This window comes from Apiospora aurea, assembly GCF_038362705.1.
Source record: "Apiospora aurea strain CBS 24483 chromosome Unknown utg000005l_segment0_segment0, whole genome shotgun sequence".
NCBI lineage: Eukaryota > Fungi > Ascomycota > Sordariomycetes > Amphisphaeriales > Apiosporaceae > Apiospora > Apiospora aurea.
The window spans coordinates 2,414,152-2,429,693 of record NW_027117392.1 but is presented as its reverse complement, the minus strand read 5'-3'; the positions used below and the strand labels follow the sequence as shown (position 1 = coordinate 2,429,693).

The 15,542-nt window shown below is 52.8% G+C and overlaps 5 protein-coding genes across 5 annotated transcripts; 4 read left to right on the top strand and 1 right to left on the bottom strand.

The window, feature by feature from the left end:
* Positions 1-795: 795 nt before the first annotated feature.
* PG986_007303 (uncharacterized protein) lies at positions 796-1,504 on the top strand (the record flags this gene model as incomplete). Its single annotated transcript, XM_066843525.1, has 4 exons — positions 796-869; positions 919-986; positions 1,066-1,301; positions 1,370-1,504. 4 exons carry the CDS (start codon positions 796-798, stop codon positions 1,502-1,504), a joined length of 513 nt encoding a protein of 170 aa, XP_066699637.1.
* A 676-nt stretch (positions 1,505-2,180) lies between these two features.
* PG986_007302 (40S ribosomal eS12 domain-containing protein) lies at positions 2,181-2,959 on the bottom strand (the record flags this gene model as incomplete). The annotated part of the gene is made up of 2 exons (XM_066843524.1): positions 2,181-2,560; positions 2,626-2,959. 2 exons carry the CDS (start codon positions 2,957-2,959, stop codon positions 2,181-2,183), a joined length of 714 nt encoding a protein of 237 aa, XP_066699636.1.
* A 1,174-nt stretch (positions 2,960-4,133) lies between these two features.
* PG986_007301 (glycoside hydrolase family 92 protein) lies at positions 4,134-6,496 on the top strand (the record flags this gene model as incomplete). Its single annotated transcript, XM_066843523.1, has 2 exons — positions 4,134-4,144; positions 4,615-6,496. The coding sequence occupies 2 exons, from the start codon at positions 4,134-4,136 to the stop codon at positions 6,494-6,496; spliced, it is 1,893 nt and encodes a 630-aa protein (XP_066699635.1).
* Positions 6,497-10,102: 3,606 nt separating this feature from the next.
* Positions 10,103-10,657, top strand: PG986_007300 (uncharacterized protein; the record flags this gene model as incomplete). The annotated part of the gene is made up of 1 exon (XM_066843522.1): positions 10,103-10,657. One exon carries the CDS (start codon positions 10,103-10,105, stop codon positions 10,655-10,657), a length of 555 nt encoding a protein of 184 aa, XP_066699634.1.
* A 3,383-nt stretch (positions 10,658-14,040) lies between these two features.
* PG986_007299 (uncharacterized protein) lies at positions 14,041-14,310 on the top strand (the record flags this gene model as incomplete). The annotated part of the gene is made up of 2 exons (XM_066843521.1): positions 14,041-14,192; positions 14,289-14,310. 2 exons carry the CDS (start codon positions 14,041-14,043, stop codon positions 14,308-14,310), a joined length of 174 nt encoding a protein of 57 aa, XP_066699633.1.
* Between the last annotated feature and the right edge of the window lie 1,232 nt (positions 14,311-15,542).

Here is a 15,542-nt window from a genome sequence, read left to right as displayed (position 1 = left end):
TCTGGCCACTTAGAAAGCTCCTTAGAAAGCTCCTCCCCAGGCCGTTGTGAGCTCATCCATCTCCAGCTCCCGTCATTGGATCGCGATCCGCACCTAGTAGGCAGGCCCTCCGCAAAGCTCCTACCCAGAATCCTACCTGCTACCCAAGCAAGCTTTTTCCCTCGGAGGAGAGAGGCATACAACTTTCTAAGCTGAGAGGCAGGGGATGTACGGGGCATGCTCTCCCCCCGGCTGCTTGCTCATGAACCACCCGGCAGCTTCTTCGCCCAAGGTAGCCTAGCTCCAGCAGGGAGAAAAAAGAAAGCAATTACGTACATTAGGTAGTGTTATTGTAAAGCATGCCAGGTAAGGGTACAGCAGCATGTACTTACTTACTTTGACCCATGGCATCAATGGCTGCAGGCGGTAGGCAGCTGGAGTAGATTCCATGTGGTGTCACTCGTGGTCAAGTAGGTAGATCTAGGTAGAGGGACAAAAAAGACGGATCATCATCGTTCCTGTTTTTGGCTCCTTCCATTGTGTCGTCATTGTTTGGTTTGGACACCCGGTAGGCTTGGTTTTCCTTTCCCCTAGCAGCAGACTGGGATTTTCCAGTCTGCCCTCTATTAAAGCCTACTGATTCCCATCTTCTTCCTGAACGCATTCTCACGATTTACATCTAACCAACCAATTCTACTACTATACCCATCTCTCTATACCAACCAACCAACCACACATCATCCATCATCATGTCTCTGCACTGTAGGTAGCCCTCAACCACGCCCGCTCGCCTGGCACCGTGGCTTTGATGATACGATGGTACCACGAATAGGCCTGGCCTACCTCATGGTGACTTCATTGCCGCCACAAACCACTCCCATCCTCACCACGTTCGCTTCGCCAACCATTGAGTCTTTGTACTAACACAAAATTCATCAGACCTTCCCCCGTCAAGCCTTCGGCTATTGCCCTGGGCACCGTCTTCAACCACGGTATCGAGCTGGCTGGTAAGTGAACAATACACCTCCGCACTATCGTCGGTATTACGCGCAAAATCCTGTCTCTGACATACGTTCCTCGTACTAGTGATGACTCCCCTCTTCGGCGAGACCTACCGTCGCGCGAAGATTGCCAACTCTTCCGAGGAGTTCGTCAAGTCCAAGGAGGCCTCCTCCGCCGCCGTCGCCTGGGGCACCTCTCTGGTCGGCTCTGCCCTCCAGTCCTACGGTGTCGGCGCTCTCATCAACGCCACCGGCACTCTCAGCTACAAGGGCGCTACCTACCTCGGTGCCTTGATCTACATGGCCACCGCTGCCCCTACCGTAAGCTATCTCCCTTCCCCTGCAACCTTGGCTTGCCCAGGCGTCTAGACACTAATATATTTCACCAGTACCTCACTCAACTCCTCTCTGAGAAGCGTCCCGTTGACACTGTCGCCGTCAGCGCTACTGCCAAGGCCTTCGAGACCATTGGTCTCTCCATCTTCCTCACATGGTGGGGAACCCGTACCAACCCCTTCAACTAAATCGTTGAGCGGTTGGCGTTCTGATTGACTATGCTTGGACACGACGGATTACGAAACAATTCCCCCCTTTTAAAGAGGAAGATGGAACTAGAACTGTGATATTAGCTCCTTTCCCTTGAAAATGCGTGTATTATCAAGCACGGAGACGCCGAGCTGCACAGGGTGCGGAAAGCTTTACAATAGTTAATATAAGACCCTCAAATCTGTACATTGATTCTTTCCTCGAGGTGACATCTTAACAATATCCAACGATGACTACTTGTAACCGAGGACATGATTACTCACAGACTTTCGGGGTTTTGCGTGTTCCATTTTTGTAATTCCTATCATAGCATAATGACAAAACCTGTAACGCCTGAAGCCACGCCCTATGGCTTCTTCCCGTGGAGCGTGATCGAGATATATGAACAAGAGGGCTAACCACACCTAAGCACCAACAATGCTGCACAACACTCAAACGAGCCTATCCGATTGTTATCATCGAGTCCGGTCCGAGCAGCCAATCCGGCTTTCTATGCCTCGTTTCCGCAAGTAATGGGAGTTTTCGGTCCAAGTCGCATTGTTCCCCTCTGGTGGCAAGGACAACTGTGGACAGACCTGACAAGAGTTTCTTCAACGGCACCAACACCATAATCAATCCAAAATATCAGACGCCGCCCAGTCCTTTGCGCAAATTTTAGAACTTCAGCTGCTTCGACTCCTTCTGCACGAGCTTGACCAGGTCCTTGTAGGTCTCGGCGAACTCTTCGGCGTCCTCCTCGGAGATGGTCTCGCCCTTCTTGGCCGCCGCGCGCTTCTCGGTGACCATGACGACGCTGGTCGGCCGCTTAGTGCTGCCGGCGGCGCCGAGCTCGGCACGCGATGTAACGAAGATGTAGGGCACGTTGACGTCCTCGCACAGGACGGGGATGTGGCTGATGACGTCCATGGGGCTGATGTCGCCGGCCAGGACCACGACACCGGGGAAGTCCTGGTTCGTGGGGCCGGAGGCGGGAGACTTGCGCAGGGCCTTGACGACTTCCTTGACACCGCGCTTGAGGGTCTTGTTCTTGGCAGCTGTGGCAGAGTGTCATGGTTAGCTCGGTTTTAGAGAGAGAGAGGAATGCAGCATGCGTGCGTACCTTTGCGGACAGACTTCAACACCTTCTTAGCGGCCTTGTCGTCGGCGAGAGGACGGGCGAAGGGCACGAGGGCACCGACGACGGCCTGCTTCTCCTTGACACCGTCCTGCTCGACCTCCATCTCGGTGACGGCAGGGGCCTTCTCGACCGAGGCAGCAGCATCGGCCTGGAGCGACTCGTCGAGAGACGCGTTGGAGACGGCGGACTTGAGCTTCTCTTTCTTCTCCTTCTTTTCCTTCTTCTCCTTCTTGGGCTTGGTCACGCCGTCGGCCTCGGCGCGCTTCTTGTCCTTCTTCTCCTTCTTGTCGACCTTCTCAGGCTTGGTGGCACCCATTTCGACGGTTTTGTTTTGGTCTGGGCCTTTCGCTACCTAGCCTCTTGCTCGAGAGGGAAATATTAAAGCGTAGGGGTTTCGGAAGGACGACGAGGGTGCTGGCGGTGGTTGGTGGTGGTCCAGAGCAAACAAGGTCGAGATAGGTATGGTTACAAGTTGGATCAAAGGGTCGCCGTTTTTTTTCTATCGTCCTATCGCTCGATAGCTAGCTGCTAATCTTTTGCGCGGCCAAATTCCTCGAAATTTTTTGTTACTGCCGCTGGAACTTTTTGCGGGGAACTTCCGGCCAATCAGAAGAGGCGCTCCACAAATCGGTGTCTATCAGTCCCTCCATTGATGCATATCAGTCCGTCCTCCTTTCGTACATACATACCGTTCAACTAGTCAAGTCCATTGAGAGATCGCAGCTCATAACATGGCCTGTAAGTACCTAGGCAGATATGTAGTGTTGCGAACGACAAGTTAGCTTTAATATTATCGTCTTGTGTTCCAACTATTTGCCATGCACTTTCTCCGGACCCTATCGCCTCTTCATAGAGTATTCCTGGTCTATGTTTCCCCCCTGTGACGTAGGCCAGGAGAGGTAGGATACGCATCTACATACATGTATCATCGCGACTTCCTCCGCCATAAGCACCCCCGCACTCTACGGCGTAACATTACATCGAGGCCGAGGGGTATCCTGCTCCCGACACCTGCTGCTTAGTTCTCGAGTTCTCCCGTGACGTCTGCAAGATGCATATTACGCCGCTTCTGCAGGCTTGGAACCATGCAAGGCCCCGACTCAAGGAAGGCGGGGGTGGCCTTCGGGTCCTTCCCCGAGCGTGGACCGGACACCTAGGAGTGTCTTGACGGCGGTGCCTCCTCGTTGAAGTAGGCAGAACAGGAGCGATCGTCGGTGAATTCCAGGAGGAAATCTACCTGCAATATGCACCTAGATTGATAATACCCCGATGGAGAATGCAACATAGGGCATGTCCGCCTTGTACTACTTCGTCGTCACATCGATCAATCTTGACCTGTATATAATTGGTCTGCTGTGTGCTTCTCGTATGCTTTACTGGCCTCGATAGCTCGAAACCCGTCTCCAGACCGGCCAACTTACAAGGTCTCTCGGACACCACGCCTAGTTCCTCAGCGTACATCGGCATTCCTGATTACTTTTCTATGCATAATGTCTTTGAGGTATTTGTTATGCACCCTCGCTATACCAGGCGTGGTACTGGGTGCCGTAGCAAGGTCTGTAAAGCAAGCCGAGGATAGTACCAATACTGGCTACGACTTCGTTGATCCCCTTATTGGCACTCGCAATGGAGGTACTATCTCCGCATTGTCTAAACCCCTTGGCTGCGCTTACATCTCCCAGGGCATGTGTTCGCTGGTGCTTCCTTGCCTTTCGGTAAGTCTCCGGTTCAAGCCCGACCTAAAGGTCAGAATACGCACATGGGCGAGCCGACTAACACTTGGGCGTTGTCGCGTTTTAGGAATGGCCAAAGCAGTAGCCGATTCGACCGAGGACAATCAAGGGGGTTACGCTTCGAACGGCAGCCCTATTTCTGGTTTCTCGCATATGCATGACAGCGGAACTGGAGGAGCAAGCTCTCTGCAAGTATTCAGTCACCTGGTAATCGTGACTACGACTAATCTGAGCGCAGGGCAAATTTCCCCATCTTTCCTTACCCGGGCTGCGAAGGCGATGCTGTGAACGGCTGCAGGTTGCCCAAGGCTTTACGAGCAGTACAGGTTGTTGATGGCAGCGTATCAGCCCGGCCGGGCTATTTCACGATCGACCTTGTATCCGGGATCAGGGGCGAGATCACAGCATCCAGTCATACTGCTCTTTACAAGTTTACCTTCTTCGGCAACGCCACGGGAAATGCAACGACTCAGGGGGCTCCGCTCAGCCCGCTCTTCATTGTTGACTTGACCGACTTGCCCGATACCCGAAGCCATGGGTCCGCATCCGTCGACCCGCAGACCGGGCGCATGACGGGGACCGGAACTTTCGATCCTAGCTTCGGCATAGGAACCTATACTCTGCATTATTGTGCGGACATCAAAGGGGACGCCACCATCCGCGATACTGGTGTCTTCGTCAACAACAGGGCCGGCAGCGAGCCAAAGAATATCACAATGCAGAAGGACAACAACCGTACGCCACTGCCAGCTGGAACGTATACATGGTTTGGAGGGTCGGCACCCGGGGCCCAGATCACAGCTCGTGTTGGTGTCTCCTTCATGAGCACCCAGCAAGCCTGCGAGAATGCTGAAAAGGAGATACCCGACTTCGACTTTGCAGCCACCCTCAAAGCGGCGAAAAAGGTTTGGAAAGACAAGCTCTCCGTCATCGGCGTGAATCCTTCAGGCGTTGATAACTCCTATCAAACCATCTTCTGGTGTGGCGTGTACAGAGCTATGCTGAGCCCTCAGGACTACACGGGCGAGAACCCGCTCTGGGTGAGCGATGAGCCTTACTACGACTCCTATTATTGCATATGGGACAGTTTTCGGAGCATCCACCCTTTCATTACCTTGGCCGATCCATATTCTCAAACACTGATGATTCGTTCTCTCATTGACATTTATAGACATGAGGGTTTCTTGCCAGACTGTCGGATGTCCCTGACAAAGGGGTTTACACAGGGAGGCTCTAATGCAGATATTGTGCTGGCAGACTCGTTCCTGAAGAACATCAGTCAGGGGATCGACTGGGACGTCGGGTACGAAGCCCTGGTGAAAGATGCGGAGGTTGAGCCGGCAGTTTGGGACTTGGAAGGTCGCGGCGGGCTCAAAAGCTGGAAAGAGCTCGGCTACATCCCCGCCGACGATTTCGACACTGACGGGAATGGCCTCTTCACTCGGAGTATCTCGCGAACCGTCGAATACGCCTATGATGACTTCTGCATCGCTGAAGTTGCGCAGGCGCTGGGGAAGCAGGCTGACTACGAAAAGTACTTGGACCGGTCAGGCAACTGGTACAATCTTTGGAACCAGCAGCAAACGTCCACCATCAACGGCACCGACACGGGTTTTAAGGGGTTCCTACAGCCACGGTACTTGAACCAGAGCTGGGCGTTTCAAGACCCTGCCTTCTGCTCGCCTCTCATGAACTTCACGTCGTGTTATCTCAACCAAGACGGCGGGGAGACGTACGAAGGGAGCGCGTGGATGTACACGTTCTTTGCCCCCCATAACATGGCGAAGCTGGTCATGACGCTCGGCGGCCCCGACGCCTTCGTGCGCCGGTTGGACTACCTGCACGAGAGCGGGCTCCTGTACATTGGCGATGAGCAGGCATTCCTGCCCGTCTACCAGTACCACTATGCCGGCCGGCCGGGCAAGTCCGCCGAGCGGGTGCACTTTTACATCCCCAGCCAGTTCAACACGACGACGGCGGGCATACCGGGCAACGATGACTCGGGCGCCATGGGCTCGTTCGTGGCGCTGTCCATGCTGGGTATTTTTCCTAACCCGGGCCAGGACATCTACTTCATCACGCCCCCTTTTTCGCCTCGGTCTCCATCACCAACCCGATGACCGGCAAAACGGCCACTATCAAGAACGTCAACTTCGATCCATTGTATGCGAGGATATACGTTCAAGAGGCCAAGCTGAACGGCCAAGTCTATACCAAAAGCTACTTGACGCACGACTTCTTCCTGGAAGGCGGGACTTTAGAGCTTACATTGGGTGCGAGGGAGAGTACTGCTTGGGGTACAGGGGAGGGAGACATACCCCCAAGCTACGGATCACTAGAGTAGTCTCCTTGCATCGTTATAGAGCTGTGAAGAGGCTAGGCAAATCAACCTTCGTCCCCCAGTACGACGTAGTACGCGAGGCTCCGCGTCTGGATAATAAAGCTTTGCTTCCTACCGATGCCTGTATAAACTCCCGGTTTTTGACGGATTGCTTGAGCACGACCAGCAATTTTGGAAATGAACACTACTCAGTATCGTGTTGGCAAGGCATAGCGTACTTGTCAGACGAGCCAATGGGTGATTTGGCGACGGCATTCCCAGGATGCTCCTAATCCTTGCAAGCCCATGTTCCTGCAGCGAATATCATATTACCGACCATATCAGCCTTGACAGGGACGATGCCTGTCACCGGTCCTTAGCCCTGGGAATTTTGAATATGCTTGTCAGCTCGTCCTCTATTAACAAGCTAGCCAACTTCATTCAACGAGCAGGGGGTGGGCTTCACATGGATAGGCTCCAACTTCAGTCGCGTGAAGCGGCGACTTTTTGACCCCGGACTACTTCGTACTTCCCGAGACACGACGGTCGCAAAGCTTGCTCGGTGGAAACCGGCCGCATTGAGTAAGCATACCTACAGAAAACAAAAAAGTGGTGTGCCCTAGCCCACGCCCAAGGGACCTTCGCCGCCCCGTGGCACCAATGCCGTCATCCTCGTGAGTCGTGAAATATCGCTCAGTGCCAGGTGGTACCATTTCCCGAATACCCCGCCACCACACCGGGGGGGGTAGTGCAGCCAGCATCTTCTCGGAAGCAAAATGCATTACGGCCCCCGAAACCGGGCGGGGGTCGATCTTGGGATGGTTGGGCCACTCAAGATCAGGTATTACTTTGGCGGTTCACAATTTGAGTTGAAAAGCAATGTGCGTCTGTCTGTCTGTCTTGTCTGACACCGAGGCGCTACAGGCAATCCGTTCCGTGTCTCGGCTGATCGGAATGGTTGGTAGGTAGGCATATAGGTTTGCACAGTCTGCGGTTGTGTAACGTTGACGTCAGTAATTGAGCCGTAAATGAAGATTAAACGTGCGCCATTTCCTTTTGCTGCCAGGTGGATTAGATAAGTTAGGTATGTAGGTACGGTATGTAGAAGCCGTTCTAGAAGAAACCTAGGTCGGTCTTGGTTTGGCACTGAGTATGTCGATAATGTTGGACATGAAATTGCGATTAGTTGATGGGAGCGGCTTTTCCGATCTTCTGTTGGGAATCGAATCGGAAGCGGGGCAAGCGATTTGGACAATGGCCGTTCTTGACCAGTCGAAGGCGGAAAACCTATCCTTTTCGACGACCAATCCCCCGTTGCTACAACTGGCCACGAGTGGTTTTCCGTGAGACATGCAGCGCCAAATGCATGCACCTTGGGTATCCCCAGTCTAGGTACATCATGCACTTACTCTCTACCTAAAGATGTGTGCGCTGGCTTAGACGATGTTTTCGACGGGAGCTTCAGTGTTCTGCGCCCAGTCTCGCAAAGACAAAGACGGCGTAAGGGTGCCGAACGGCCGAGCTGGCCCAGGAAACGGCTGGAATGGCTTCTGATCGACCGCCGTTCAGGGAGGTACGCGCCGTACCGCATCCTTGTCCGCATGTAAATCTCAAAGCAAACGCCACGTAATCGTTGGTGGCATCTTGTCCCAAGGAATCCTCAAGAAGAAATGAAAAAGCATGGCTGCACCCAAGGCTCCCACGGTGCCGGTTATCCAGTGGGGTGGTGAACAAAGGATTGTCTCCTTGTTCCGCCCCGTACGTCAAACGTGTAGGCACAGCAGGCTGCGGGCTGCGGGTAGTGGCCAGTGATCCTAGTGGGCAGTGGGCAGGTCACTGAAAGCCCCCCCCAACGTGTAACCGAAACGCAAAACCAGTCCAGCCATGGGATTCTGATTGGTGTTTGGCATCCGCGCCGAATCAAATACCTGAACGCACCTCCTAAATGCATCATCCAGCTCACCCGAAAGATCACCTACGGACAAATTGCGCGTCAGCAGGCCAAGGCAGTTAGTCTCTACAGGACATGCACACCAGTCAGCCAGTCAGCTCGTCACGCTAAGGCAACCTTCCATGGCCTTTGGATGGGAGTCTGGCAATCCCGACGTGCCGGAAGGGGAGATCGAGCATGGTACATTAGGTAGAGTTAGAGTATATCTAAGTGACGGCTGTCCATGCCAGCCGCCTTTGACTTTTCTGAGACTGCCTGAGCTTCTTCTTGTTAATGAGTGATGGGCGAATTGCTTCAATCAACGCTGAACATTCATTACTGCATTCCGCCGTCCAACCAACCCCACCTGTTTTTATTAGTCACTTTTAAACTTACTGAGACCATCTCCAGTCTGTCCAGTTTGTCCAGTTCGTCCAGTCCGTCCAGTGACTCCAGGCCCCATTATCACTGGCATCCTACACAGCCTACCGAGAGCACCTACCAGCCTACCAGACGTTCTGCCTAGTACCTTGTGTAGGTGGCCAAGCCAAGAGACATTGATCGCCTCGCTTCAGCTACCGTAATGCTTGCTCGCTCGCTTGCTTACACTTGTATCTGTTCACCTCGATATATCCTCTCAAAACGTCGCCGAGCTTTTTTACCTGTTTCTTTTCTTCCTGCCCAACCCTACCTACAAACATACCTACATACATACTTTACATGCACTACCATCTCAAGCGCGCGGTTGCTTGTGCCAAGCAGATCTAACGATTCTCGACACCCCCGGTTTCTTCAAAGGGACCCTTGCGAAGGCCTCTTGCTGCTGTATCCCGGATCCAACTAGTACCCGAACCAGGTGAGCAGGGGCTTCATTTCTTTCTACCTCGCGATCGCTACACTCGCCGCAATCCCGAAGAAGACAAGAGGCAGTCCCTCCCTCACAAAGCCCACACTTGCTTTAATTGGTCAACTCCTTTTGTGTTGCGCCGAGGGCTTCATCTACGATAGAGCCCATGGCGTCCTCATTCCGCAAGTGCTTTATTAGGACCCTCCCCCCCGGGGAACCCCTTCCTGAGTCGTGACCGAGTCTGATCTTGGGTTCGTCCTATTTACATCCAACTGTCGCCCTCGTCTGTTTCCTTCCACGTCGCACCACTGTCCTTCCGAAGTAGAGCATAAAACTTTGTCTCTGCTCAGGGCCTTTGCTCTCTTGAGAGCGTCTTTAAAGTTGATGACCAGCAGCATCACTCATTTATTTCGTATATCTTCTTCTCCTCGTCTTGTCCTTTTTTACCCCAGGCAGACAATCAAATTATTCTTTGGGTTTCCTTTGTTCCTCCAGGCAACGTTGAAAGGCAAGCGTTGAAACCGGCACTGCCCCATTATACAAAAGCCGCGAAACCTGTATCGCGAGCTTCCATATATAAAAATAGCCTGTTTCCACTTCTTGCGTTTTGACCCTGCCTATTTCATCCAATGCCGCTCCCGCGTCCTCTACGGCCACCTTTCGCCCTCATACTTGAACGCTTCAGAGCTGACCGATCCGAGAACCCCGATATCGTAGTGACCATGTCGTCCGCATCTACCATCAGCAGCAGCACCCGGCCTATGAGTCGAGACCTTCATGACACTGGCTTCCCAGAGTCCTTTGCGGCTCGCACGACATCCATGCGGCACCCAGATGCTATTACATCCCCCGGCGCATGCATTTCCGCCGAAGACATCGACCCTGCGAAAGCTCTCCATCGTTCACGGAGGTCACTACTGCGGAAACACCGGCGAACCATTAGTCACGGGGTCATCACCGCCGAAGCCGCAGCGGAATACCAGAATGACAGCGCCGTCGACGTCAACGAAAGCAAAGACATGCTCGTGTACGACGACAGCCTCCGGCCACTTTCCAAGGACAGCAGCGTGAGCGTCGACAGGGTAGACAGTCGCTCGGTGAAGGGCGCATCCCCACCGAGCTCACCGGCCCAGTCGTCGCGTCGCAGGAGCATGTTTCAGAAATGGCGTAGCGGGAAAGCTTGAGTAGCCCGGCCGTGACGTTTTTTTTTTTGGGGAGTTAAACAAGACAGGGTGCATCAAACTCGGTGAATTCGGGCAACCTTTTCATGGTATATGGTTGTGGGCTCCGGACTAGAGGGGACCCTCCTTCTACACGCGAGAAAAGATATACAAAAAAAACCATTGAGGTCATTTCAGCGAGGAGTTATGATGGGCAAGGCAAACCAGCATTGGGCGGGCTATTGGCGGACGCAAATTGACGATATTCATGACCAACTTTGGATTCTCATCACTCTCTTCGCCTACATCTTGCTGGTTGAGGTGTTGCGATGAAATCATTATTATTTAATACATTCGTTTGACTTGCGGCTTGACACTTTAGCTGCGGCGGACCAGCGAGAAGACAGGCCCATCTGGGTGAGTATTTCATCACTTAGAATATTACTGTATATCATCACATACAATTATCTTCTTATTTTCATTTTTCGGTAGTATGCAACTATTGTACACAAGTGCCGAGAATGAGTGTCGCTCGTTCACAAGTTGGGTGTCAAGATTCAATGCTGTCCAATGATTCCTCCCCAAGTCCCCTATTGAAACCATCTGGTCTAGTGCTGAGGCTAAGGTGCCGATCAACCGGCAAGTGGGGCTCCAGCGAAAAGCTTGGCGTCCATCGCAATGTTCTAGACCTGGCACAAAGCTGATTCTGAGAAGCTGGCCACCCCACCTTTCTATTACTCGTCGTTCCAACGGCCTGCTTGGGTGCCGAGATGCCGGGTACCACGGACAATGACAGCCAGCCAGCAGTCACCGAGCGGAAAATTACGAGACAAGATAACACAGTTTTCCCGTCATCGTCTGTGGATTTCGAGATTGCCCCCCCAAAGCCAGTTGACCGGCCGACCTCGTGCTCTAACCTTACGGACATATGAGGTTAGGATATGGAGCCCAGCGCAAGTCGCAGCCGCGGGGTCCGGGCTGGTCGGCCTCGGGTGTATTGCCATCTACATACCTACACGCTCGTATTCGCCGAACTAGGTAGGTAGCAGTAGTATATGATGCGAAGAGATGAACATTTGCACTTGGTCCTGCGATGGAATAAAAAAAAGGCCATCAAATTAGCCGCGTAGGTCGGATAGGCAAAGCAAGCAACATTGTCAGCAGCACACGTTCGTGTATATTTCGCATTCGCTTGGGTGGGAACTATCGCCCAGCCCCTTGCAGTGCGTAATGGACTTGAGACGAACAACAGACAGATGCAGCAATGAGACGCGGAAACGAACGATACAGGCATATCGAGGGCGGAAGAGGGCGGTGGTTGCGGTGTAGCTACCTACCTAGTCGGAACCGCCGAGTTGGGTGGTCATTTCATGAACGCCAATCTTCGGGCTGTGATCTGCATGCACCGGAGCGAGCCAACCGCCAACTCATTTGGTGGTTGAACGCCAACGTGTTCCTGACTAGGAGGACAAGGAGGAGGAAGAGGAAGCGCAACATCCTGCGACTAGATTACTTTTTCTTGGTTGGGGATGAAATCTCTGATGAGGTTGTGAGCCATTCATTGTCATGGGGTGATGCTGGCTACGGTAACTGGTTGCTGGCTGTACAAGGGTATTCTGAATTCCTCATCAGGTTGAGATGAGATTCGGTGGTGCGATTGGAGGGAGACAAATCCGGGGGAAGGTGTTGTGGCTGTGTGGCTGTGTGGCTGTGATGCAGTAGTGTCGTCGTAGATGAGGCTCAGCACTCTAGTTTGCAGGCTTCGTACGCCGAAAGAATGTGGCAACATCTTACCATTTGCCATCTCGTCGACATAATGCGTAAGCCCCTTGCGGCTCAGTTACCTGGTCTCGGTTGTGTGTGTGGTTCACATCACAGAATCCTCTCTTCCTGTGCCGCGTAACCGTGCAGCCTGTCGCAGATAGCGCAGATAGGCGCCGATATAGACGTCGTAGAGAATGAATGTGGACTGATCGCCGAGGTGGTTCGTAAGCTCTTCGGCTTGGCATTGTGGACTGGCTAGCAGTTTTTCTGCGACTCTGCAGCGCGTTGACATTTACTAATACTGGGCCGAGTAGCAGCGGAGCGGTCCAGGTTGGCAATGTGATTGGGTCTTGCAGCGCGAGGAGATTGGTCGTGCTCGGCAATTGCTACACTAGCCACAGGAAGAACGCCACAATTTGGTCATCGGATCCAATCCCCAGAGAAACAGGAAGGCCGTGGCGGGCGGGTGCGAGAGGCACAGCGAGGCACAGCACCCCATGCTCCAGCAATGCCCTTGAACGACGAAAAAGGTTATTGTTACGACATATCCGATACTTGGTCTGCGAATGGGAATTGGGGAGCGCATCGCCTTTTGTGATAAAGAACAAGAGCGGATACATCGTCATCATACGGTCGCATTCGGGATTCGGCAGCCGTTGTTTGATCTGGGCAAGTGGGCAGCAGGGCAGTCCAAAATGAAAGGGCCAGTTCAACTGCTCCATCTCCAGGGAAACAGTGAGGTCGGCGGGAGGAAAACTGGACGGGCGGCCGGGTGCATAACATGACATCTCACTGCTCACCTACTTGCTTGTGGCTGGGAGCTGGAAGCTGGGCAAGCTGGGAGCTGGAGCTGGGAAAAAGACCATGGCTAAGTAGGAAAGCGGCAGATTGAACCAGTACGAAAAAAAACCTGGAAGTGGAATGCCGCAAACAGCTGGGTGGTTTGGGCAATGACGCACTTGCGTCCAATTCGGAGCTTGTGATGCTGGGCTGGGCTGAGGAGTTGCTAGGGTTATCCTATGAGGTAAGTGAGGTAAGTACTGGTCACTAGCAGGCCGGAAATGCATCATCGTTGTTGACTTTGTGTTTCGCGCAGGCGGCCGCCGGAGGTACTTGGGCCCTTTGCGTTGCTCTGCGTTGCTCTGCGTCGCTCTGAGCGCCCTGCCAGGCAATGAACCCAGGCCTGCGATGTACCCTTTGCAGGAAGCCGATCGATCATTGATGGGCAGGACTCGTCCAGTCAGTCATCCCAACCCTTCCATTCCCCTGGCAAAGTGGGCACACTGGCCCCGGACGGTACTTAGCTCTATTTGCCTGAAGCAACAAGTAAATTGTCAGTGAGCAAGGAGCGCGCATCCCATCCATCGCCTTAGGCCTTTATTTAGGTACATACAGTAGGCGACCGACTGCATCTGCATTGCGACTGTTTCCGGTGACTCCGTCTGCTACTTAAGCTCTCTCTCTCTCGCCCGCCTTGTTTTTTTTTTGGATTCCCGTCCATCCATCTGCTTGTTTCTACGACATTATAAGAACCCAGCCCACCACTCACTCACTCTACCGTCGAGACCACCCGTTCTCGTCCAACTCAACCCAAACCAACCAACCAACCACACGACCAACAGTCATACCAACCACTCGCCATCATGCCTTTCACCGCCAGCGATATCTGCAAGATCATTCTTGCCATCTTCCTGCCTCCCGTCGGTGTCTTCCTGGAGCGCGGTTGCGGTGCTGATTTCTTCATCAACATCCTGCTGACCATCCTGGGTTACATCCCTGGTATCGTCCACGCTCTGTACGTTATTGTAATCCCATGACTTCCGCAAGATACTGGCGCTGCCGGTCTTTGAGCTATCTGTGGGCCTTTTCGCTAATCATTATTCACCTACAGGTACATCATTCTCAAGTATTAAACGAGACGCCTGTTTCGGCGGCAGGAGAGGGATGACGCTCCAAAGCTTTGCCTAAGCCTTGAGCGCTTGCGGGACGTGTTCCCCAGCCCGACAGACCGCCCATGTGACGGCTCGAACCAACCAATGGTCGTGCCTCAGCGCTGCTCACCCCAGCCTCCTGCCTTAATAACAAGACAGGCGTCTTTTCCGGAAGAGATCAACACCCAACCTCTAATACTTGCACAATTCCTCGTCATTTTTTATACCCACACCACCGCTCGGCGGCGGCCGCATGTGGGGCCTGCGAACCGCCAAGGTTCCCTGGCTCTGCATGATGCCCGTTGTTTAGCAAAACCACCACGTCACCGACACCACTTGATACCACTTTGCTTTTTTCTCTATTAGTTCATTCGATGACCGTGCGTCGCAACACCTCTGCGACGTGCATCATGACGCGAACAGGAAGGGAAGGCAGAAGGGAAGGAAGGAGGCTCTGGCGACTTGAGAGTCGTTCTGATACGTCCTGGCAATTTGACCTTTTCTATCGGAAAATGTCGATTGCCATAATCATTGGAGGAAGGGACATACTCTGCATATGATTCGTTTCGGAATTTTACGCGAATACGCCCTCGGACTCAGTCTCTTTTGGAGAGACGGTTTCCCGGACCTTTTGTACCATAGCCAGCCGAATCCTTGCGAATCCATTTCCTGGGCGCAAAGTAATGATGATGAATGTCGATACCCCTTATGTCTCAATCTTCTCCAATTTCTCGCGAATTTCTCTCCATTGTGATCGTATGTCAACTACCAACTGCCCAGAATGTGGATGATATTTGCACAAGGTGAAACTAAACATTGATTGAACTTGCCAGCATGTTGCTCCGGCATAATGCTCCGGCAGACCAAGTCTCACATTATTCACAGATCACCACTGTCCACAGACCTCGAAAAGCCCATCTTGCATCATATATGATTGTATAATGGCGAACAATGATTCCAAAGCCATCTGAAAAGGTGTAATCCTCATCATGAAAAATGCGATCTCGGCACATTAACTTACAAATAATCAAGCCCAGGGGATTTCACGAACTCTGCAGTTTAACAAATATTCATCCACATGCAGCTACGCTTGGTGGTCCATTCATGGTACACCCTAACTGCGGCGATGTCCAGTATATTGTTACATTTGTACAACGGGAAGAGCCACTACCCCTGGTTTGGGTCCTTTCGGTATCATACAAGCATAAGAGCTT